At 44.2% G+C, this 26,254-nt stretch overlaps 2 protein-coding genes across 9 annotated transcripts in view; one reads left to right on the top strand and one right to left on the bottom strand.

Moving 5' to 3' along the window:
- The window catches only part of Prox1 (prospero homeobox 1), a 54,405-nt gene extending 45,076 nt beyond the window's left edge, over nt 1-9,329 (top strand). For 2 of the 8 annotated variants that reach the window (XM_087581059.1, XM_087581062.1), the window contains exons 5-6: nt 3,939-4,146; nt 4,498-4,902. In XM_087581059.1, the coding sequence (XP_087437185.1) occupies nt 3,939-4,124 (186 nt within the window). In that variant the 3' untranslated portion in view covers nt 4,125-4,146; nt 4,498-4,902. Of the gene's footprint in view, nt 1-3,935 lie in introns of all 8 variants that reach the window. The other 6 variants (XM_087581056.1, XM_087581057.1, XM_087581060.1 and 3 more) reach the window with 5 other exon arrangements.
- Nucleotides 9,330-9,439: 110 nt separating this feature from the next.
- On the bottom strand, nt 9,440-25,588 carry LOC148001877 (uncharacterized). Its single transcript, XM_087581911.1, has 7 exons — nt 25,508-25,588; nt 20,720-20,861; nt 20,025-20,166; nt 17,136-17,192; nt 10,790-10,841; nt 9,651-9,740; nt 9,440-9,538 (listed from the first exon to the last, which is right to left on the bottom strand). The coding sequence occupies exons 1-7, from the start codon at nt 25,586-25,588 to the stop codon at nt 9,440-9,442; spliced, it is 663 nt and encodes a 220-aa protein (XP_087438037.1).
- Between the last annotated feature and the right edge of the window lie 666 nt (nt 25,589-26,254).

Here is a 26,254-nt window from a genome sequence, read left to right as displayed (position 1 = left end):
TAATATCATGCTCCTAATCCTGAACCCCGATTACCCCCCAAACATCAGGAAGATGCTACCCCCCTCTGGTAAATGAAGGTGGAGAAAGGGTTCTGAGCAGAGAGCAAGAGGCTCTCTGTTTTCCTGGGTGAGATCTCTACCTGTGGGTGGAATCCCTCAGCATTCTCTCAGAATAGCCATTTTTACCCCCACACACTCTCTGGAGCCTCCATGGAGAGACGACCTGCTCCAGTATCGGAGGCTCTCCAAGAACCCTTTTACCCTATGCTGCAAATTAGCAAGCTACTTCATGTTGCGCCAAGAGGACCCCTCCAACAACCAGACCAGCAGCCCGTAACTCTCTAACCCATTTCTGTTTACATTGACGTTACTGGCTCCTTGCACATGGTTTCCCTCAGTAACAGAGACATAGCTGGTCAGGAATTTGCTACCTCACACGAGTCAACTGCCTTTATAAAAGCATTAAAGCCTGGGACACAGGTCTGTCCTCACAGCACCCAGGAAGCTAGAGGCAGGAGGATCAAAAGTTCAAGGTAATCTTCTCTGACTACATGCTGAGTTCAAGGCCAGCCAGAGCCACATGAGACCCTGGGTCAAAAAGAAAGGAAGGTAGGAAAGAAAGAAGGAAGGGAGAAGGAAAGAGAAAAGAAAGAAAATATAAAGTAAAACTAAATAAGTCGTGGTAAAGACCAGCATGTTTTATCGGAAAGATGTCTTAGTTCACCAGTATCTTTATGTCACCATTTCTCCATTTCAGCGAATCTCGTGGCTTTTCCATCCATAAAATGGTGTTTTCTGAGATCCGTGTTACTTAAAACTTTATCTTTTTCATTAATTTGCTTCTTTGGGATTGTTTGTTTTGTCTTTGTTCTGTTTTGTTTTGGCGGAACTGAGAATCAAACCCAGGGCCTCATACAGGCCAGGCAAATACCGTATCACTAAGCTGCACCCAGCTCTGGGCTTTCTTTCCTCAAAACCATGAGAGAGGATATCAGTGAACTACAGAGCATTGTGGGATAGAGCACAGGGGGAAGGTCTCCTTGTTAACAACAGTGTTGGTGGGATAATAAAAGACCCCCATGGAACACGCAGGTGGCACAGAATAAACACCTGGGCTCCTCAGCTGAGACACCTTATGATGAGGACAGGACACTGAAACCAGTTGCAAGTGGGGTAAACAGCCAGACTCGGTATAAAAGCTGTCACAAGGCGGCTGGCCATGGTGACCTCAAGAAATGAATGTTTAAGACAGGACGAGACCCATTTTGCCAAGGCTCATGGCCTCTCAGAATGGAGTAGAGACTTGGCACCATTCCTGAAGTTCCTCTGTCCTCAGTTAAGTCCTAAAGTACCCTCCCCCTCCAGAGCTCATGCTGCCATAGTTATCTAGACAATTCTGCTCCCGTTGGCTTCCACAAGGCCCTTCTCCCCGGGCCTGGCTGTGTGTATAGGCGGGGTGGGGGTTGGGAGTGTCCTTGGAGTGGGAGGGGCATCTGGCTTCCCCACTCTTTCTAGCCTCACACCTGTGTCTTTCAGAGCTCTCTGTCTCCTGCAGCTCTAGGTTTCTTGTTGAAGGAGGATGGGTCTCCATGGAGGTTCTGTTGCCAGCAGCCAGCGAGAGCACACAGTTTGTACCACTGATCTTTGTACCTGTAGCATTTGGCTGCAGACCTGTGCCCGGCCACGTGGCCTCTCCCAGTAAGGCCCATTTGCTGTCATTGGGTGGGAACAGGATGCTCCCTCCAGGAAATTCGCGTGTGCTTCCACGGAGTCCGTGTGGCTTCTCAGCAGACTGCTGTTTGTCCAGCCAGGGAGAAGGGGCCCTCACTGTGCCCCCAGTCAGCTCTGAGCTCTGTCCTGACAAGTCAACATAAATGCTTTGGGGAGAGATTGCTTCATGCCCTCCTCTGTATTTCTGAGGCAGGGTCTCAGTGTAGCCCTGGCTGGCCTGGAACTCAGAGATCCAAGTGCTCAGATTAAAGATGGGGGCCATTGTGCCCGTTCTAAGTTCTGTGTTGGGGCCTTGCCCTTCCTTTCTTTTCCCTTCCTTCCCTTCCCTTTCCTTTTTCCGTCAAAAGTTACTAGATTTCCCTAAAGAACAGTTGGCCAGCTATTGGACGAGAGGAGAAGTTCAGGGACACCCAGTGACCATTTTACTTTTCTATGTTGCCTACCAGTCATGTACATGTGTGTATGCATGCGTGCATCCATGTCTATGCCCACTGTACTTGTTGAGGAAAGGCAGAGGAGAGGTGCTTCACTTGTCTTGGACAGTAATCTCCCCGTTGTTTGAGTAACTGGCATTTCTGAGCCACAGTGAAGGTCTTTCGTGTTACATCTGTGAGGATAGATGTGTCTACACATATGGCACCAGGCATTTATGTCCTCATGCATCGGAACTTAATGTAAAACTAAAATCTCACTAAAGCATGCTGGGAAAACAATTGATTTGTACAACTATTTTATGAATCCATCATGCTGAAGGGAGCACAGATAGGCCATACTTTACTGTGAGTTGCTTCTAAAGACTACTAAGTGTTCTCCTCTCAATCAAAGGTCACACTATTTAATCAGCAAGGGGAGACAGACAGATGGACAGGCAGGCAGACAGAAAGACGGGCAGAGAGACAGAAAGGCAGGCAGACAGACAGACAGAAAGACAGGCAGACAGACAGACAGGCAGGCAGGCAGGCAGACAAGCAGAGAGACAGGCAGGCAGGCAAACAGAAAGATGGGCAAACAGACAGAAAGGAAGGCAGACAGGCCAGGCAGACAGAAAGACGGGCAGAGAGACAGAAAGGCAGGCAGAGAGACAGACAGAAAGACAGGCAGACAGACAGGGACAGACAGACAGGCAGACAGACAGGCAGGCAGGCAGACAGACAGACAGACAGACAGGCAGGCAGACAGGCAGAGAGACAGGCAGGCAGGCAAACAGAAAGATGGGCAGACAGACAGAAAGGAAGGCGGACAGACAGGCAGGCAGACAGAAAGGCAGGCAGGCAGACAGACAGACAGAAAGACAGGCAGACAGGCAGGCAGGCAGCTCACATACATTAATTGCTATGGAAGCAGGGACTTGACAAATAAAAATTCCAAAAGGATTATTTGGGGGAATGATAATCTTGGAATAGAATGGTCTTTAGCAAGTCCTTCTGATCTCTCCTTGCCTCCGTTTGTTCGAGGTATCATTGAGACAATAACACCTTTCACGGAGGTTGGAAGGAACGGAGTAGCATTCACTGTGTAATGTAACATGGCGCCCAACATGGTAAACACTCAGTGTTAGCTTTTATAGCGACGATCGATTACACAAACCATTGTCTAAGGAACTATTCTAAAGCCGAAGCAACATGTAGTAATTCAGGGTTCAGCTTAAGTTTCACAGCTTAGAGTTTTGTGCTGTTATATTACCCCTTTATAGTCCTGGCTGTTTTAATACACAATTGCGCGTCCCGGCAACAGTTCTACGATACAAACAGGACACCAATTTTAAAGTTTCTTCATTGACGTTAGGGATTTAGGTTATGTAGAAGTCCAACATGTATCATTCTATTCTGAGGACACATTATTTTTTTTCATAATGGAAGTCAAAAGGAAGAGAGGAATCAAATTATGAAAGAGACCTGCTTAACCACGTGATGGTGTGGGTCTCTTTTCTCTACTGCGGTGCTCCACGGTGAAACCCTGTCATTGGTGGGTCCCATGTATCCTCTGCGCATGTCTCCTCTGAAGCCCACGAAGCAGCCGCCGTCTATCACAATGCTGCTATATATAACAACTCCACACGAGAGAATAGAGGCCGGCCATTTTTAGAAAATGCAGGTGCCGTCTAAAGCCCCCTTCTGAGAGCGTGGACTTAGCTCAGCTTCCTTTGAAGAACTGCAGACTTGAAACTGAAAACTTTATTAATACCCATTGTCTCCTTGTATCAGCAGGTTCCAGAGAGATTCCTGGAAGTTGCGCAGATCACGTTACGGGAGTTTTTCAATGCCATCATCGCGGGCAAAGATGTTGATCCTTCCTGGAAGAAGGCCATTTACAAGGTCATCTGCAAGCTGGATAGTGAAGTTCCTGAGATTTTCAAATCCCCTAACTGCCTACAAGAACTCCTTCACGAGTAGAGATCGCAACGCCCTTTTGAATGTATGGATAGAAGAAGTCCCCCTTGGATGTCCAACTTCTCTGTGTCTAGATTTTGGTTTTATATGTTTGTGTGGGGGAGGCATGGATACTTTGTGATGTCAGCTGGTGGTCCCTGCTCATCCTCTTTGGGTTCCTTTTATTTTCCCTCATCGTAAGGGGATGGGTATTTTCCTTCTACACCCTTTAGTTTACTTTTGCCCAAGGCCCTTAATGTTTGGAGACTTAAGGTAGGGTTGGTCTTCAGGAGAAGGGAATGTCAGCCTGTGTAAAGTGTATAAAAGCTATGGAGTGAGCCGGTGACTGTGACACAGCTCACGTGCACACCCCCCGTGCTGTGTCTCCTGTTTCTAGGGTTAAGAAGTTCTGGAAGAACCTGAGGAAAAGCACTTCACACACTGGAATACCTTGTTTGATTTGAGCCTGATAAATAACCTTTTCTTACACGTTTAAGCCAATGCCCTTGGCTGCTGGGTAGCTCACATCTCAAAAGTACCCTCAAAAAGTACAAAGGATTGTCACCAAGTCCTTTGTAAGAGAAATGGCATAAACCCCCAGACCCAATTTTGTATAAAACCGGCTCTCCTGAGACTAGCAAGGCTGGGAATGCACGCAGGCCGACCTGCTGTCTCTGTGAACTTTAGAGCAGGCTCTGGGTGAGATGTGAGCTTGGCTGTGTCGACTTAGAGGAAACCCCGTTCTTTGTCACTAGTTGCTGTTTACTTTGCTTCAGATATTAAAAGGCACGCACTTTTCAAACGCTCAGCTCCTTATGTGCTTACCATTGCTACTGCTTTTTGACCCTCTTTCTTCTCCTCAAACACTAATTTCTGGATACCTTTCTACAGTAAGGAATTAAGAACTCCCATTGACCGAGAAACCCTTGCCTACTCTTGGAGCATGCTGGCAGCTGCTAGTGGACCTGACCTGCACTTCCTGTGAGGATGGCACCCAGGGATGGCTCGTTTGCACATGGGTACGGAGGGTGGCTGTCTGTCTCTCCCCTCTGGGTTGTAATATCTTAAAGCAGCTGATGATGTCTCTTCTACTCCAGAAGCTGATGTTTGACCCAAGTGTGTACAATAGGTTAGTTTCCAGCATACTGAGAAAGCTGGCTGCTCTTTCTCCCATTCTCAGATGGCTCTTCCCAACCCTCCAGGTTTCTGATGACTTACCACCTCCTACACCTATTTAAAATGCTAAATACCACTCGTGCTTCTTTTCCTAACTGGATTTGTGTGTGTGTGTGTGTGTGTGTGTGTGTGTGTACAGGTGCAGTAAACAGCACTGTTCACTCTAACGGTGTGATCCAGGCCCCTACTTCCCCTTAGATAATCTGATGTGCCCACTGTAAAAACGACATAGCAACAGGGCTGGTATTTGAAACAGAAAGGATGAAAATGCCATTTTTCCTTAATTTCTTAAAGATAAAAAAAAAATCAGCGTTTGACTTTGGAGGACTCGGGTCAGCCCTTGTGACTGACTGTCTGGCTGCAACGCTGTAATTCAACATCACTTATAAATTCTGCTGATGGGCAGGGATGTATGAACACAATTATTGTCAGCACAAAGCCTTAAAACCTGCTGACTTCAAGCTAAACAGCGAAGCCCTGAGAGGCCCAGCATCTTCCGGGAGACCAGAAGGCCCCGGCGATATAGACAGAGCATGGATTTGCATGCTCAACACTGTCCACTCGCTTCAGTGCCATCTCCCAGTGCGTACACACCCATTCGTGAACAGGTAATTGTCAGAGTATATCCGTTATTTTTCTGGCTGTCTTTAAAACAGAAAAAGCCCAGGTAATCGATTATACCAATGAGATAAATGTTACAAATGAAACAGCAGAACCAGGGACCCAATCAGTACAAATGATGAGAGGTCTTCGACAGGCTTTGTTTGGAAGCCTGGGCACTCTGGTTACTGCAAGGGTCCTTCCTGGCTGTTCTGAGTCCCATGCCAACCACATCTCCCCCATGCCACCCTTTGCAAGGTCAGAGGTGAAGCTGTAGTGTAGTCACCTGTGTAGGCAGATTGCTAGGTAGCTTCATAATTTGGGGCAAAGGAATATTGATTCTAGACTTAATCTCGATTTTTTAAATATCGTTTTCCTCTGCCCTTCTGATTTAAATAGACAAATTTATCACACACAAAGAGGTGTTTTCTACTGAACAAATGTCAGTACCCTTAGCTACCTAGACTCTCCTCTTGGTGTTCCCCAAGGTTGGAGATGATCTTACTCTGTCAGCATGAGGACAGACAGCTCGATGTCAAAAGCAGGTCTTCACGGCTTTGCACTGAGGTGAGCTTGTATGACAGAAGCCTGTCTCTCAGTACTCCAACCAAGCAGTTAGTTCTTAAATAAAACAAAAACCAACCAACCAACAAACAAACAAGCAAATAAAATTACCTAGTATCATTCACACCTTAGTTCAGCTCTCATCAAGTGAAAACTGCTCTGTGCATGGGAGAAAGTTAACTTTTCACAGTGGGAACGTAGGGACCAGTTCCAAATTCTGGGTTTCAATTCCACATGGCCATTCCTTTTATGCTAGCCCTGTATTATTTTTGTGTGTACACTCAAGGTGATAGTCTGTGCCTAGATCTAAACTACACCAGCGTGGGGATTTAAAAAAAAATCCTTCAAAATACCAGTTCTTTCCCCCCACAAGTACAAATGTTCTTGTGCCTTCTGTGGCTTTCCGTCTCATTTCTTTTTACTTTATTTCCAACTACAGCTGCAATAAACACTAATTTTTTTTTCTCCTGGCCGTTTGACATGATGTTGATAGCTATGCATATTTTGCGTCTTTTTTAAAACAAAACGGGAGAATAACGTTTTTGAAGAAGATAAATTTTTAGAACAGTTTGATACACCGCAAATTATTTTTTTCCCACAATTGTCTGAGCAGCAATTGGGTTTTGGAGATTCTTGTAGAAGCCGATTTTTTTTTTTTTTTTGGTAACTGTGGTGTAGCTCTCGTGTATTATTAGCCTAATGAGAAGCACTATAGAAGCAATATTTCATACCATGTGCAATGTGTGTGCAGAAGCGTGGGCGTGAGCACGCAGGCGCGCACACATGTAAAAAATATACATATGTATGCGTGTGAAGTGGAAAGCTTAATTTTTCTTATCTAGACTTAAGAACTTATTTTAGGCATTTTGTTATGTTTTGTGAAAAGAATGTTCTATTTGCAACAACACAACACTTAACTTCTCACTGTCTCTCCTCTGGCTGTTCAATGAAAGTGTTTTGCATTAAATGGTAAAATTATGTGGAAGATGTTAGGCTCTAGTAACTGTTTCAGTGAACGTTCACCCCATATTCCTCAAGTTTGCTTTGTGCCTCTGAGTGTTACTTAATTGAAGTATTTTATGTTTGAAGAATCCTTGTTACTGTGCTAGGTATATGGGTGAATATCATTTTAAAAACATTAGGAACATCAAAACAAGAACACTAAAGCAAAGGGGAACTTTTATAAAAAAATGTAAATATTTAACCTCATGGCCGTTGTTACGTAAGACATGAGATTTAATAGCTACAGTCTCACAGCATCTGCTGGATTTATTAGGGACAGTACAGTGACTGAAAAGTCAGTTGAAAGCATTCTCAAAAGTCCTGCTCTCTACTTGTAAGAGATAAGAGTCTCTACCAGAGGTCAAGGGCAAGGGTACAGGCGTCTCTGAAAATCTGTGACATTTCTTTTCCGTGTACATGAAGACATTTAGTGAGTAATCCCCCATGTCCCCACACACACTCAGGCTAATTATCACAAGTTCGGGGGGAGGAGTTGACCACAGACTGCTCCCCAGACGCAACCATAAATTAATCAAAGCAAGAGTGGTTTACAGATAGTCCCCCAAAGCAGCAGTGTGTGTAAGGACGAGAACAATCTCTTTGCCGTGTATATTATAGAGACTTCTTTGGTATGAACAGCACAACCGTTCCCTCCTGGTGTAAACCCTGCGTCTGCAGATTACAGAGATTGCTCTCAAAGGCTCCCCTCGGAAGGTGTAACGGTTTGGTTTGCGTCACTGCGTCTGTTTGCGTCACTGCGCCTCGCTTACGTGCGAGGGAGCTCAGCTTTGCCTCTGTAGATCCGTTGGTTTTAAACCATCTAAAACACTAAAGTTAAAATGTTCCTCTTCAGAGCTGGGGTCCAAACCGGTGTTTTAATTTTTGCATCCCTTTGACTGAACCTTCTAAGACTAAGTGGAAGCATGTGGACTTTGAGTCTTTCCAACTGAGCCCTCTCTCCAATCAGACACCCTCTAAGGGGCAGACACGCGAATGAGCAGGCAAACGGTTGGCCTGCCTTTGTGAAAATGGATTCACTAGGTTTTTTGTTTTGTTTTTTTTTTTAATAACCAATTCCTCTGCATATGGGGTGGGGGGGAGGGATAGAACATTTTAAAGTTGTATATTGCCACTTCTAATTTAGGAAAAATTGATGTATTTGGAGTCGGTCTCAGCTCTCTAGAAGGGTCAAAGGTCACAGCTTCCCCTAACATGGTCCCAGCCATTTCTCATATGTATATAGTATAAACCGTGACAAACACTGCCTTTATATTATTTAGCAATATGTTGTAAATAGCATTATGAGGCTCTCTTTTTTGTAATAAAGACCCTATGATTTGAATATAGTACAGTAATTGAACTGATAAAGTCAATTTTTGATTTTTTTTTAGCTAGAGGCAATTTCAATTGTGCATTTTTGTTATTGTCTGTTGTTCTGAAGACTGCATAATTTATTGGTTTAATTTATCCTAATTTATTTGATGAAGGTGTACAATTTTGTATTACCAAGGATGTACTGTAATATTAATCGATAGGATTGAAAACAGTGAGGCTCCCTGTCCTTATTCAAAAGAAAACAAAAAAGGTGCCGTGGACAATTGATTTTAAAGTAAAAAGTAAAAACGATTTAGTTTGGCAGCTACTAAATTTTAAAATGAGTTAGAAAAAAAAAAACCTAAAGGACAATGCTGTCGTGGGGGGCGGGGAGGGTTTCCGTTGTGTGTTTTAAGCTTTTCTATATTCTCCGAACTTTGACCGTTTGCTTTGTACCACTAAAGGGTGCAGTAGTCCAACTGCCTTGTGTGCCTTCCATCTTCTCCTAAACTGAATGTATGTGCAGTATATATATGCAAGCTTGTGCAGAATAAAATATACATTACAAGCTCACGGCGTTCAGTTATTTTCTGTTCTGAAAACGCGTGACATTTTGCTTTCGGACCCATAAGGCTTCGGGCTGGGCCGGCGTCAGGTATAGAACTTTCCACCCATTCCTGCTCTCATTCATACAACCCAACACGGGCCCGGAGCAACCCCAGCACGATGGCCCAGAGATCTCCTTTCTGTGTCGTGGGAGGCTCGCTGTAATGGCTTACTTTCTTTGTAGAGAGAGACTCTTGCTCTGATCAACTTTGGTTGACCATCATTCAGCTTGAAGGAAGAGAAATGTGGTCCAGCCTGGGACGATGTCTCCTGGGTAACAGGACTTACCATGTGAGTGTTGGGACCTGGACCCACGTAAAGCCAGATGTAGGTGCGAGAGTCTATAATCCCAACACTCTTACAGTAAGACACGAAAAGCTGAAGTCAGGAGAGACCCTGGGAAGCTTACAAGCCAGCTAGCCTGAGGATAAAGACCAAGCTGGCCTGGGGTGCATAGACCAGATAGCCTGGGGTACATAGACCAGATAGCCTGGGGTACATAGACCAGATAGCCTGGGGTACATAGACCAGACAGTCTTAGGATACACCAAGGAAAACAAGATCCACTCTCAAACAAGGTAAAAAAAAAAAAAAGACAAGGTTGTCCTCTGACCTCTATGAGTGTGTGCACACTCACATGAACACGCACACAGTATTTCTAAGAGCTGTAGTGCATAGACCCCTGTAAGCTGTCGATTACTACCATCAATTAGAGAGAGAAAAGATGTTCTAGAGGGTCCCATGCTAGCAAGTTACTCTCAAGCCTGGAACTCAAGCATGAGTCGGTAAGACTCAGAAGTAGAAAAGTGGAAAAGCTCAACACCTCCCTAAAATGTTCCTTTCGACATCATTGGCAACTTGTTTCCTAATTCTGCGTGCATTGTTGGGCCTCGGAACAGAGTGTCTGTTTGTTATGTACCTGTTTGGCCTAGATAGGTTTGAGAATGCTCACCAAGGTTTCAACCACCAGAAAGCTTGTCCTGGTATGGCAGTAAGAAGAGAGGGGAAGGATCTGTGAGAGGCAGGATGCACATTAGGACAACTAGGTCATGGGGTTGGGGGTGGGGAACCTACATCACAGCAAAGGATTGATCAGTTTTTCCAGGACCCCGATAAGTTCCCCCCAAGAACAAGTTGCCCTCAAAGCAGCAACTCCGGGTTCTGACCATGTCTTTGCCGGAGTGAATGGGTGGATGAGACGACCCAATTTGTTCAAAAGTATGAACCAAATAAACCACTTTTTACTAAAATGTCTGGACTCTAGTGTTCTGCTAGAGCAACTAAAAGTGGCCTAGATCCCCCCCTTTCTTTTTTATCAAGAATAAGAACAATTACCCCGAAGCAAATTGTCTGCCAGTCACCTCAGCTCTTCTACCGTGTCTCTGCTCCCTATCATAGACTGACACCACCCCTCAGGCCTTCCTTACTTTCACTTCAATGATGAGAATTTTGTGCACTGGTGTAACTGTACACGGGTACCTGGAGTCAACATGATATTGAAGCTTTATCAAATAATTGTAGTGGTTTTTCTATCTTGGGTTCTTTTTTGGCAGCTTAAATTCCAGTTTTCCTAGTTAAAGTGTGCAAAGAGCCAACCCTTCATCTCTCTATGCCAAAATATTTATTTCCAGAGTAGAGCAAAAAGAATCCCCATTCCCCATCCGCTCTTCTGGGAAAGGAGAAAATATGCAGTTGTATAGCGAGCTTCCATTTCTGTGCACTAAGCAGACTGAATAGTCCACAGTTGCCCAAGCATGTTAGAGCAGAAAGAAAGGTTTTCTGGTAGGAGGGTTAAGTAAAATACTGCTCTGGGGTTCTGCTTCTCAGCAGTTGAGAGAACTCACTGCTCTTGCAGAGGACCTGAGTTCAGTTCCAAGCACCCATGATGGATGGCTCCCAACTCCCAACTCCCAACTCCAAGGAATCCCATGCCCTCTTCTGGCTTCTACAGGTACTGCAAGCACACAGTGCACATACACACAGGCACAGGCACATAATTAAAAATAATAAAAATCTAAAAACTGTTTGAAGGTTTTCTAAAATCAAACAGACCACTGTTCCCAATCCTGATATTAAACCCTTCTGACCCAAACCTTGCTCCACACGTGTCTTGAGGGATATCAGTACCCACTTCCTACTGGAACACACATGTTTCACAATAATAAACAGTATAGTAGTGTTCGTTTAACTGATAAAATAATCAACAACTTACACGTTTTCCATACACGTGTACCCAACCCATACACGGCCAAGAATGCCCACAACCGCTTCTCAGCACAACCCTAAACTCAAAACATTGTGATACTTTGTTTTGATTATTTTCCTGAAGCTTGTTCTCAGGGGTGAACAGGTATCTGTGACATGTGGTGATGTCAAAAGGTCAGGCACGCATTCCAGCCAGCAATTAAAATTCCACATATTATTTGTAAAAAAATCTACCAACACGTATCTGAGCGGGGAACAGATACAGAGAAACAGAGTCCCAGGGACATACCAAAGCACATGTGCCTGTGCTTACCTGCAGAGACCTATTTTACGTAGACAGACAATCACATCCTATTTGTGAATGTAAGCAGAGGGGAAGACTGAGGGGGAATGTGACCAATAGGAAAACAGAAAGGGGAAAGAGAGAGGGTCAAGAAAGCACTATGCATGATGAATACAGACCAGAAAAAATAGAGTGACTTAAAGTCCTTGATAATCAAGAGAAAAGATTTGCATACATGAAGGTCTACACTGTTTCTTTGAGCTGGGGTCTCCTAAGCAGGGAAGTTATCCAGGTTGGCTTTGAACTCACAATCCTCCTAGCTCAGCTGCCCCCATGCCTGGGAACCCGGGTGCACTGTGAATAATTGCACTAGGTGTTGTAAACTACAAGGGCAGCCTGTGTAAGAGAAAACAGTGGACTTGGCAAAAGGCGGGTGACTACGGAAGATTGTGAACATTCTGAGAGAAATAAGTGGGGCTGCCACTCATCACCAGGACGGGGTCTCTGGGGTAAGCCACGTGGGTTAATTTTGAGGTGAACATTGAATCAAATTCAAGGAAAGTGTTGTCCACATTCACCCAACTGCGACCTTCCAATATCCCAGGAGAGCTGGGTGAACCTTCCAGTCAAGGGCTGTCGAGAGTCCTACACAGATGTTATGCCACGCTTCTGGTGAAGAGAAAAAAATTACCTTAAAAATGTTTTTCTTTCTTGTGAGAAATGTATGTCAAAGAGCAGGGGAGGCAAAAGAAGAGTTTGAAGATGGCGGGACAGCACTTGACAAGACCAGTCTCTGTGTACCTATCGTCCCTGCGGTGCCTTGGCCCATTGCCAAGCACTGGGCACTACTGCTTCCTGCCTTTCCCTCTTTCCCAGTGATGGACTGTTTAGTAAAGACAGAGTTAAGAGATCAAGGCCCCTGTGCTCCTCTTTTGGGCCAGGTGACTACCGGGGTAGTGTGAGTCTTGCACTGAGAAAGGCTGCATGTGGAAAGGCTTAATATGTCTTCATGTGATGTAAAGTCCCCTGCCTCTGAGCGGTGTGAGCAAGAGAGGCCTTCCCCATGCACTAAGGCCTGGTCTCTGGGTGATATTGCTATGGGGTGTTCCTTGCATCTTGCCCAGCCTATGCCTCCAGCCTAACACCCCTGGAACCAATTTCCTGTCCCCAGTTGTGGACTCTCATTCATGTATAAGACCTTTCAGGAGGAGGCCCTTTTCTCACTGGTCAGGAACAAATAAAGATTAGCACCAAAGAGGTTGTGTGCATGTGTGTATGCTTGGGGTGTGTGTATGTGTGTTCACACACATGTCTACAGAGCTTAAAGCAGGAAGGACGTCATGTTACACGATTGCCCATTCTTCACTATATCCTGAGTCAGGGTCTCTCACCTGGCTCTTCACCAGGGCGGTGAAACGTGACCTCATGTCACCATGTTTGTGCAGCAAACACTCTGACTCACTGAGCCATCTCTCCAGCCCTGGCATTAGAGAGGATCTAAGTCTGAGGGATTATTCCTCAGAACTGTGGAGCAATGTGGTCTTACTTCGGGTGGCTCCCAGGTCAAAACCTTTTTAACAAAAGCAGTTTCGTTATCATACTGAGGAGCTTAAAATGTTCTCTGGTGAAGTACTTCTCTATTTAAGACAATGACCTCCTGGGTAGAATAAAAGATCTCTGTGTAAAAATGTGTGCTTGGGGAGGGGGGCTGACAAGATGGCTCAGAGGCTAAGGGAGCTTGCTGCCAATCATAAGGACCCAAGTTCTATCTCTAAAACCCACATGGTAGACAGAAAATCCTAACCTCCACGGGCATCCACTGACGGGGCATATGTACATCATGGCATACATAACCCACACACAATGATAAATAAATAAGTAAATAAATAAATAAGTAAATAAATAAGATTTTTTAGTGTGCATTTGAAATAGAATAACTAGGTTGTAGGAAATTGTCTTTTAAAGCAGAATCTGAGTTCTAAGAAATGATTGCCCAGGACTCGCTGGATTGCATGAGACATGTTTATTGATGCGTGTGAAAATTAAAGTACACAATACTGCGTGGATTTTATCAAACAGAGGTGACATCAAAGAAGAAGCGCGAGCCTGGCGCGGAATTTGTTCGGAACACGGCTAGCGTTCTTTCTTTCCCGGTCTGCAGTTTTTGTCCTCTTGCAAAGGCATGTTAGGTTGTGACTAAGAACTACACCTGAATGCACCCTAGCTTCCAGGAGACTCTGAGGAGCAGAGGACCCAGGGACCCACATATTCCTGAACTCAAAATTGTAGCTGCCCGGCCAGCTCCGCAGGGTGGGTAAGCCCATCACAATTGAAACAGAATGTGTGGGTGCTGCCTCCTGGTAGAAACCAGGGCAATGTTTGCAAAGACCCCTACGGGGCTGCCCAGGTGCTGTGAGAGGGCTCAGGAGACCTTTGGCAGCTACCCTGGAAAAAATGCCTGTGTCTGCAAATAAACCCCGTGGGTGTAGAAAGACTGGGTTTTGCCTGGTGTTTGTGCAAACAACATCCAGTGCTTTGCGTGTTGGAAACTGCTCAGTGAATGGAGCCCCAGGTCCCAGTCACCAGAGCAACTGATGTCCTTGTGACTTTTGACCAATTGGGAAGCGATTGCCCGAAACCAATATTCTTATTTCCGGTTATTCACAATTAGAAAGTCTTTGGTAACCATTAAAAAAAAAATGCTCCCTCCAATCCCTCTTGGCTCAGCAAGTGACAGAGTGACTAAACCGAAGCCTCAAAGCTTGGTGTTCTGTGTGTGTGTGTGTGTGTGTGTGTGTGTGTGTGTGTGTGAGCGTGCGCGCGCGCGCATGAGTGTGTGGTATGAGAGAGATGGGGAGGGAGAAAGGGTGGGAGAGAAGACGTACCCAAACCCGGAAAACCCACGAGCTACTGGTTGGGAGTTATCTTCCCTCCACTCAGTATCCAGTGATCCAGCTCATCACAACTGCATGTGTGAAGTGTCCTTGTGAGGTAGGAGAATTCCTAAGCAAAAGAGGAGAGAAATTATAATCTGCCTAAAAGCAACACACACACACACACACACACACACACACACACACACGAAACTTTAATAGATCCGAGATCCATAGGAAAAAGGATCAAAGCTATCCAAGAAACAAAACAGAAGGCAGTATCTGCTCATATTCTCTCAAAGCAGCTGGTCTCAATGGATTTGGGGTTAAAATTAACTAAGTATTCAAAATAACTCATGTTACATTGTTCATATATTACACGCAGAGGTTTATATAAGGCTCATGTTCATGAGCAAACAGGGCAAAAACAAGCAGAGCCACCGCAACACGTGTAAAAGCAGCAGCAACAACATGCCATAGACATGTGCTCTCCATGGAAGACCTGGATGTGCACCCAGGAGGACACAGGAGGACATGCCAGTGGAGATCAGTGTCTTGTGCAAGCCGCTGGCTCACTCAAGTGCCACAGGCCCCCATCTTCTCCTGTCACAGATCAGACTTAGCCCTTCTGACACACCAGTTGGCTGCATTGCCCACCTCTCAAGTTTTGTCTTCTTGGAACTCAAAGGCTTTGGACAAAGCCAGGGGCAACTGGAACCAGTTCTGCCTTTAATACTTTCGAGTATTAAACAAAGAAGAAAAGAGAAATCTGGGGGCTAGGGGGTGTCAGTTTGGCTCAGGGCTTTGTTTGGTTTGGGTTTTTTTTTTTGTTTATGTTTTTTGTTTTTTGTTTTGTTTTTTGTTTTTTGGGGTTTTTTTGTTTTGTTTTGTTTTGTTTTTGTTTTTGTTTTTTGCCCAAAGCCCTGGCTTCCAGGCTCCGAACCACATGAAACTGGACATGGTGTTACACATGTGTCTCACCAGTACTCAGGATGTGGAGGTGGGAGAGTCAGGAATACAGGGCCAGCCTGGGCTCTGTGAGAGCCTGTGTCAAACAAAAAAGAAGTCTAGAACAGTATGTCAATTAAAGACAAATTCTCCTTTCTATACCAAAGCAGCCCTGGCATTTCGTTTTCTGAGATGTTGACTTCTAATTACGGCCTAGTTTGTTTGTTTATTTATTTATTTATTTATTTATTTATTTACTTTTATGTCCTGTGAGGAAACAGTAAGATGGTAGGCTGTGGAGAAATCTGACCCAAATAATACCGTCTCTAGAAAATGTGCGGTGCTTAAAGAGTTCCCACCATATGGGAAACACTTTGTGTGGCAAAAGGAAGAGAGGAAGTGTCCGTTTTATTTTATTTTTGAGACAGAGTCTCATATACCCCAGGCTGGCTTCAAACTTGCTAAACAGCTGGGACTGACCTCGAACTTGGATTGCCTTTCCTCTAGCTGCCAAATGCTAGCATGGCAGATCTGTATCACCACACCTGCTTCATGCCTATCCCTGACTTTTAAAGAAAGTGGGGGGGGGGATGTCTGTGTGTGTCTGTGTGTGTCTGTGTGTGTGTCTCTGTGTGTGTATCTGTATGTATATATGTGTCTGTGTGGGAGGGGTATGTGTGTGTATCTGTGTGTGTATGTGTGTGAGGGTACATGTGTGTGTGTGTGTGTCTGTGTGTATATGTATGGGCATACATGTGTATCTGTGTGTGTGTGTGTCTGTATGTGTGTCTGTGTATATCTGTGTGTGTGTGTCTGTATGTGTGTCTGTATGTGCGTGTGTGTATATGTGTGGGTGTACATGTGTCTCTGTGTGTGTGTGTCTGTATGTGTGCCTGTGTATGTCTCTGTGTGTGTGTGTCTGTATGTGTGTCTGTGTATGTCTCTGTGTGTGTGTCTGTATGTGTGTCTGTGTATGTCTCTGTATGTGTGTGTATGTCTGTGTGTGTGTGTGTGTATGTGTGTGTGTGCGTGCCTGTCCTTGTGAGGGATGTGTATGTGGAGGTTCTGGCCTTCCACCTCCACTTAGGTTTCAGGGATCGACCCCATGTTTTCAGGTTAGTGCTGCAAGCATCTTTACCTGCTAAAACATATTGCCAGGCCTGTCTCTGAGTTTGTAGGGTTAGTACTTTTCTCATTAGTGAGATAAGAACTCACTATTGTCTCACTGTTGCACCTTGGATTGGCTTAGAGCTCCTTATGCTCCTCCCTCAGGCTCTTGAGTGTTGGGATGACAGGTGTGTGCCTCCAGACCATGCAAAATGACACACAGCTCAGCAGTGCCACTCCTCCTCAGCCCCTCTTTTGTAGGCATACTTTTTTTTTTGCAACCTACATTTTACTCTCTAGCCTACCACCCAGAGAGATAGTGAAAGAGAACATTATTAGGATATGAGGGAAGCGGACCTGTTCAGCAGTAGTTCTTTGGGGGTGAGCTCGACCTTCTTGGGCAACAGCTCAGTCCTGTAGCAAACACCAAATATGACTCAGCAGGTGCAGACCAGTCCTCAGACCAGTATCAGACCAGGCAGATACCACACAAGAACGGGCAGCTACAGGCCAGTCTTTTCGTCAGGCTGACACCAAGCATGAACCAGCAGCTGTAGTTCAATCCTGAAGGAACTCAGGACAATTGGCCGCAGGCGAGGCTGCTGCAAGAACCTCATGAGCAGTTCTCAGGCGAGCTTCTCTCAACAGCAGCATTACCACAAGTTGAGCTCAGTGACACGAAACCATGGAAGCGAATGAATATATACATGTCGTTAATGTAAAACAGCAAGGTGGAGTAAAGCAAACCAATGTTCAGTGCTCATTTCCCACTGACTGTGGGGTCATATTTATACTCCTTCTTCAAGCGTCCTTTTATGCGTCTGTTTTAGCAAGACATCCTTTCACCCATGTGGGCCAGCAAAACATCATTTGGCATAACTGACTTTCCAAAGAAACCAGGAGCTCCCACTTCACTCTGCCCTCTAGCTTGGACTTGAGAAGTGAAAGAAATCCCACAGTCTTGCAAATCACAAGAGTCACGGTAATAGAAAGATCTGTGGGGAGACTTTTCCTTATTGGCATTGGTGAATAGTTTTAAAGGGATGGTGTGTCAGCTTGGCAGGGAATGGGCGAGACATCTCTAACTGTTCTACTGAAAGCAGGCTGAGCTAGAACAGTGTTCACAGAAGAGCAGACAGATGCACGAGACTCCTCTCTGCCAGTGCTTTGTCTGGCTGTCAATCACCTGCACCCCAGTAGTTAGGCATGGCAGACCTGTTCCCTTGGCTCTGCTAAAATGTGACTTACTTTCTCCTTGTAGTTCCACTGAATCTCTATCCCAAGATTCTTGTGTGTGTGTGTGTGTGTGTGTGTGTGTGTGTGTTGGGAGGTGGCACACGGGTATACACGAACTTACATGTAGAAGCCAGAGGACAGTCACAGTTGTCCTCCTCAAAAATACCAACACTTCCTTTGAGACAGTTACTCTCATTGGGCCAGTTAAATACTAGCCAGTGAGTGCCAGGAATCCTCCTGCCTCTGATTTCACAATGGGATTATCAACATCTGTCCCTGTATCTGACATTTTTACCAGGGTTCTTGGGATCAAACTTGGGTATTGTTATCAACAAATTCTCCCTAGTTTCTCCCTAGTCTCAGGACTCTCGTGCCCATTTGGGTCCTTGCTCTCTCCCTGTTGTGCGGGCTGTCACATTCCCTGGAAATGTGAACCCAGAACTCCTTCCTCCCTCCACTCTGTGGCTGAGGCCCCTGACACTTGGTTTGTGTGACCATCAGGGGACTTAATAATTTTATGTTATGTTTAGGGCTTTTCCAGCAAGCAAACACACCACATCCTTATACAGAGGTAAACTCACAGAGACAGAGGCAGAGGAGGGCTGAGCCACTTGCTGTCTGAGGAGAACAGGGTTGCCACCTAGGATGGAGTCACCTGTCAATATGTGCAGTGTGCTATCTGCATTAACCAGCCCATGCCAGAGATCTGCAGTTCTACTCACATGGGGAAGGCAGCCACATAGTCTCTGTGCTATGGGGCTATAAGCTCAGCCCTGTAGCAGAAGCCCCGCCACTGTTTCTCATCTTTCTGAGTCATCATTTTCCCCCATGTTTGACATCATGTCATCCTTGAGCCTAGGAATGAGTAAAATGTGCAGTAGGATGTACCTGGAGTAACCTGTGTTCAACATCCAGTTGAAGGAAAGGAAGTCAGAGAGGGAAGTCACTGCTCACAATGAAGAACAGAGGCATACTTACCCCAAATTGTGTCATGTGTTTCAATGCCACCACCCTTGCAGCCTTTTTTCTTTTCTCTCCTCAATTTAACAGCCCAAAGGAGCCTCTTTGGAGTTCCTGGTCACAACCCATGCAGGGAATACAGAATGGGTATGTACCCTATCCTCCCATGGTGTGTGTGCAGGTATGTCAGAAATGGAAGAGACACGTGTACACACACATACACATAACACATATCTACATGTCCAAATACCATATCAGGAGACACATACATATATACACATTCATATGCACACATACAAATAGACATATACACATTAACACACAGGCATTCATATATATACACATATACAGGCACACATACACATTGATACATACTGACATATACACACACATATATATTTACATGATACACATACTTGTATACACATACATACATATACAGATATACATGCTTACACACATATACATGCATACACACATTCAAATATACATACACATGTATACACATATACACATACATATACTTATACACACATATGCACACATGTGCACATATGTACACATACACACACATATGCATGTATATATGCTGCTTTTAGGTTTTGGGTTGGCCTGTAGAATAATGGTTTTCAAGCACAGATAAGGGAGACATTATACCAGGAGGGAGGTTTACTTAAACTAGACCAGAGTTCAAGGGTACATGATCAGAAAAGAAACAAACTTACAAAATAAATGGGGCAAGGTCTGGGGCTGTAGTTCAGTAGTTGAACACTTACTTACCATGCACAAGACACTGGGCCCTATCCCCAGAACAGAAAAAAATATATATATTATATACATACACACATACATGTATATATATGATAATACATAATTTTCCTCGCATTTGGGTGGATGGCCACACAGGAGACCAGGCAATGAAGAAGAAGACAGTGTGTAGTTAGAACCTCCTTTGAGCTTAATGAAACTGAATGCTTCCCCATCAGAGACTCCATGACTGGAAGACAGGAAATCTAACCGCCCACACTCCTACCTTCCCTGACCTCTCACCCCAAAGCCTCAGGAAAGGGAAATCGATGAGGCCCCAAAGAGCAGGAGCCCAGAGCTGGGGCTGGAATTTGACCCACACGGACTGTTTGCTGATCCAGAGATGGGATCCGTTCAGTGAGCTCATCCTTATCTTGCGAGGAGACTGGGGAGTTTGGACTAAAGCAGAGTTGTGTTTTATTCAGTGAAAAACTTACCAGCCACCTTTGTCCTTATCACACACCCAGCCTCACAGAGAACACGTAACTCCAAAGACTCTTTCTAGAACATCAACAGATGGAAAGTCAGACTTTATCCCCAAATATCTTCCGTTTCCCTCTCTGTGGCTCTGCAGCCTGTGCCCCTCCCCACCTTCTGCAAATATTGACTGAGTTCAAGGGCAGTGGTCTAATGTCTAACTTCAGAGTCAGCATGCACTGAAATACTTAAGATGGTGCAATCCCCACTAATGAGGAACACACTGAACCCAAGGTCACTTACAGGCAATTCCTGTCCCCTGACCCAGTTGATATTTGTTTTATCAAGTCAGGGACTATTCTTGTCATCATTGTTAATCTTCCTCTCAGCAGATCTGTGCTGGCCGAGGGCATGCACTTGAGGTATGTTAGAAGAATGGAGGGCTGTATTGTGGGAAAGAATTTTTGCTAATTCTGTCTGCCTACAGTATCCTCAGCCTGGTTCATATGATCTTAACTCACTAAGCAAAACTGGAAGAGTCAGTCCGGAAAGTGTGCTGACCAGGAAGTAGATTTGGAGTTTGTCTGTTGACCAGGGCTTCTCTCTCTCCTGGGAACAACTTGACTCATCCACAGGGTAAAATCTTGATGGAATACTTTTTACCTGCAAAGACCGCACGGCCATGTGGCTCATTCAGCTCGTGGAAGCTCACTTTTGGTCCCCATGTGACCCAGTTCTTATCTGCAGGATTCCTGGGAGGCCTAACATCTCTGATAGCTTCAGCTGGGAGTCAAAATGAGATGGCACTGTTGGCCCAGCCATGGACTTTGTAGTGAACAGTCATGGATCGAACGCCGGCCTCCTTGAGCTACCGTAACTTTGTCTGTGCAAGCAATGGCGGCTCTTCTTGCAAGATTGTTAGGGGGATTAAACATGGCATTGTATCCGAAAGCAGTCGGCCTGCTGTTTCAAATGGGATTAATACCTTTTAACCTCCTTCCTTCCGCTCAGCCACTCCAGCTGCTGGCGTATCCCCTTTCTGTGCTGCATACATTTGACTCAGCGGAACCGAGCCAAGTCACACTGGAGGGGGTGTCATCTCTACAAGGATGAGCCAAGGAAAGCCTCAGCAGTACCCAGCACAGCAGCACTGAACCCAAGAGCCCCACACACCGAAAAAAATATAAATTTACAAATCAATCTGAGGTCATGGAGTGCTTCCCAGAGGGGGGGGGGAAGGGAGGAGGAGGGAGGGAGGGGGGAAAAGAAGAGGGAGAAACACAGACAGGAGAGAGAGAGAGAGAGAGAGAGAGAGAGAGAGAGAGAGAGAGAGAGAGAGAGAGGCTCAAACAGGAGAAAGGTAAGAGAGAGGGGCCATAAAAGAAAATCAAGAAATCTCCATGAAGAGGCCTTGCTTGGTGAGGCTTCAAAAACAATCTGGTAGTAATAGCAACGATTATATGTTTCTTCTGAACATAAATTTATAACCAAGTTATCCAGCAGACCAACAGATCTGGATAGGTTGACAAAGGAGACAAGATACTCCTTTAGACTCACAGTCATGCTGGTATCATCTACTGGGAGTTATGCCTCCAACATCTCTTAGTGAATTCTGATGGATTTCAGTCACATCCTCTCTGGAACATCACAACAATGACTGGGACCCATCAAGCTGTGTCCTCTTCTTAAACATACTCAGCTCTCAAAGGTCCCTCCAAACGACTTGCTCCCTGACCTCAGATAAAATGATTGTGTACAACATTGTATTTGTTACTTCTCTGTGACTCTGACAAAATATCATCCCCAAGGCAATTGGTTAAAGAAATGTTCTAGGGTAATAAGAGTCAGTCACCATCACCATGGAGAAATGAAAGGCATGGCAGCTGGGGCGGCTGGGGGCTCACATCTTGAACCACTACCAGAAAGCAGAGATAGTGCACTGGGAATTGTGTGCGACTTTGAAACCTCTAAGAACACACCAACAGCATACTTCCTCTGGCAAGACCACACCCCCAAACCTACCCAAACAACTCCATCAGTTGAGGACCAAGTGTTCAAAAGTCCAAGAGTATGGGGAACATTTATCACACAAACTATCACAAGTAAAGATGGTCAAAGACAATGTTCAAAGATACTGATGGCAGTGGGTACCCTATAGCCAATGCAGTGCAATACTCCATGTGCTCCAGCTAGGGAAGACAAGTATAATACAACATTGAGAATGTGTGTGTGTGTGTGTGTGTGTGTGTGTGTGTGTACACAAATATATATAAAATACACAAATATATATATAAATAAATATACACACATATATACATACATATACATGTATGTATGTATGTTTGATGTTGGAAAACTGATGCATCAACCTTGTAAAGAAATGACATACTTATATTTTCTGAATCTGGCTTCTAATCTTCCAACCTTGGTGCTTTCCAGTAACACCACATTGAGAACACAGGAAAAAAATGAGAACAGATCCTACAACGTAATTAATATTCAGATATTTAATGTATACTTTTCCTATGTGCTAGCAGTGAACAACTGGAATATGCAGTGGAAATTAAATAGGAATCAGACATTATAAATACTAAGACTGAAGCTCTAAAACCCTGTTGTAAAGATACAAGGAAATATCTAGAAACATGTGCACAATTGGTAACAACATTAACCACCGTATTACATTCTTTCAATGACCAAGTTGTCTAAGTTACTTTAAGGTAAACTATTTCTTTGTTTTCCTCAGAGCTGTTATAGGTAGTTTAAATTACACTCTCATTTTCATTTTAAAAAAAGGAAACTAGGCCACATCAAGGTAAGGTAACTTTGAATGGGGAAGACCCAAAATGATAAGTATATTTATCTTCTCTAATTTATTCTATTACATTACCTTGAAAATTAATGCAATAAAATTGCTGTATAAATTAATACAACCTCAATCAAATTTCAGAGACTGGTTCATGGAACTCCACAAATCACTCTAAAATTTACCAAGAAGAGAAAAGGTCTTTCATGGAAAGCCAGTGCAATGTTGGATGGAGCATATCAGCTAGTGAACTATTAGAATTAAACTACTACATCTTATTGAAATGATGGTCATGTAAGTTCAGTACAATTGTCTGATGCTCAAAATCTTAGAGGCCGGCACACAGAAGAAAACATTTTCAATGTACATTTTGATCTCTTTCTCCTACCATTTTCTCCTAAGTATCTACAAAAATATAAAGGGACAGTAATTATTAATATAAAGGCTGGGGAAAACATTTTAGAAGTAAACTTGAAAACCTAGGAAAGGAACAGATGAACAAAGAAATGTAACCAGTGCTAAAGACCACTTCCAGGTCAGGGGAAGAAGATGAACCACTTAACAAAGAACACGAGGTAAATCTGCTAAGGAGACAGAGAAGGTTGCTAAGCTTAGTGGCCCAACCTTAGTCTTAGGGCTTTGTAGCCTTAGACAACAGGACTGAGTCTGTGCTTGGCCCAGGCTACACAGTGAGACCCTCAAAGAACAAAAACCACTAGCAACAACAAGAAAATCAATTAAAAACTCAAAAGTTATATCCCCCTGCATGACATGTATAAAACTAAACTCTTGATAAAAGGTTGGAATGTACACATGCTCACATGATTGAACACACACACACACGCACGCATGCGCACATGCACAACTGGAAAACTGATTTAATATGTAGTTTGGAAGACATTCTAAACATGACAAATTCTAGAAGCCATAAACAGTAGTAACATGAGAGTGTTGCTGCCCTGTTTACTTTTTTCATAGCTGTGGCAAAAAGAAACTGAAGGAAGGATGGTGTGAGGGTACCTACTACCCATCATGGCGGGGGAGGGGTGACCATACCGGTGACCCTGGAGTCTGAGGCAGACAGACAAAGAGCAGTATGCCCCTGATTCTCCCATTTACACGTACTTCAGGACCCCTGTCTGTGGGGTCCTGCCACAGATCTTCCCTCTGCAGTTCAAACTCTCTGGAAAAGTCTTCCCAGACATGCCAGGAAGTATGTCTCCCAGGTGTTTCTAAATCCAAACTGAGGATGAAGATAGGCCACCAAAGTTACACAAAAAAGTTATATCTCAGTATCTTAGTCAGGGTTCTATTTCTGTGAAGAGACACCATGACCAAGGCAACTCTTATAAAGAAAAACATTTAATTGGGTCTGTCTTACAGTTTCAGAGGTTCAGTCCATTATCATCATGGCAGCATTCAGACAGACATGGTGCTGGAGAAAGAGCTGAGAGTTCTATATCTTGATCTGAGGGCAGCAAGGAAGAGACTGTGTGCCACACTAGGCATGGCCTGAGCATATAAGAGACTTCAAAGCCCACCCCCACAGCGACACACTTCCTTCAACAAGGTCACACCTCCTAATAGTGCCACTTCCTATGACCAAGCATTCACATACATGAATCTATGAGGCCATTCCTATTCAAACCACCACATTCAACAAAAGCAACAGAAGTATGGAGCAATCAGAGATGGAAGAAAACGAATTTTACATGCGTACAGACTATTAATCTTATATAAAGCCATCTGTAAGTTAATTAAAGTAGGATCCCATGATGGTTAAATGACAAAAGGTACGAATGGTCATAGCACCAGAGAAGAAAGGAAAATGGCCAAAGCACACTGGGAAATACGCTTCCCTTCACTGATAAACAGGAAAGCACAAATTATATAGCACAATGTAGCTTTTGGCCAATGAGATTGGAGAAGTAGGAAACATTGTTATCCAGATTTGACAAGGGCCTGGAGAAATGACTACTGTAGCTAGATTGTAGATAGTTCTCTTTTTCTTAATGGGGACAAATCCACAGTGCCAAACTTTTATGTGATGTTATAATCCTAGCCTGGTAAATGGAAACATTCAGAAAATGCACAAAATATTCGAGAAACATCATGAAAGCATTGTTTTCAAATCCAAAAATAAGGTTCATCAACAGACAAATGATTGTTTTATTCCCTTGTCTGGAATATCAGTGGATGGTATTTACAATGAACTAGGTCCTTATAATAATGAAGAAAGATCATTAAAACAAATTACTAACTGAAAAAATTATCTGGGAGCAGAACGATGTAGAAATATTTTGTTGATCTCTGAATTCATTCTTTCCTATATCGACGGTTCTGACACTCATGTCATGATTGTACACCTGTGTAAAAGTTTCTTCTTAGTAGGACATGAAACAATGGTGTACCATATAATCCATGCTGTTGTCATCTGATGAGACACAGTCACCATGTGTCCCCATTCTATTTCTTCATAGAATCGACTAAAGTGTTAGCTTACCTGATGTCTCCTTGTGTAGATGAGGCCAAAGGAGAGGTGGAAGCTGAAGAGAAGAACTTTGTCCTTGCCCTGTAGGAGCATCCTGATCTGTCCATTCTCGAATTTGGCTCACTCACTTATTTCAAGGGACTTTCTGTGACATTATCCATCAGATCCACACAGGGTCATCAGCACTATATTATCCATCAGCATCCATGTGGGGATCAGCACTGTCCCTGAGAAGAATAGGATGAGGGGTTTTGTGCCTACAGCAGAGTTGGTGCAATGTAGACCACCTCAATATCCTGAGTAAGACAGGACAGAATGCCCAGTAGTGCAGGCAGGGGCACCAAGCTCTTCAGTGAAAGGTGTGCCTCAGAAGAGCCACCTGCCTTTAGCATTCTCCCACATCATTAGCAGGAATCACCATGAAGACTCAAAGTTATCTTAGCTTCATAAATCCCATAAACCCTGGGGTTTCTAACCATCCCTGAAGAGAAGAGAGTCCCTTCTGTCACTATCTATAACAGGGACTACCTATATCGTTGCCTAGCAACCAGAATATGTTAGAACATCTGTACAAAAGACAGGCAGATCAGAAAGACAGGTGGCAGATCAGTACATCACATTTGCATGCATTTGCTTACCTAACATATATGCACTTAGCTCATCTCAGGATCCCAGTGTTGAACTGTGTTCAGGAGAAATCAGGATCTGAACCCAGACTGTGCACATAGTCTACAAGTGTGTGAATCTGCTCAAGGGGGC

This window comes from Rattus norvegicus, chromosome 13 (genome assembly GCF_021556685.1).
Source record: "Rattus norvegicus strain SHRSP/BbbUtx chromosome 13, alternate assembly SHRSP_T2T, whole genome shotgun sequence".
NCBI classification, from domain to species: Eukaryota; Metazoa; Chordata; class Mammalia; order Rodentia; family Muridae; genus Rattus; species Rattus norvegicus.
The sequence above is the reverse complement of the archived record's forward strand: the minus strand, read 5'-3'. Positions and strand labels throughout refer to the sequence as shown.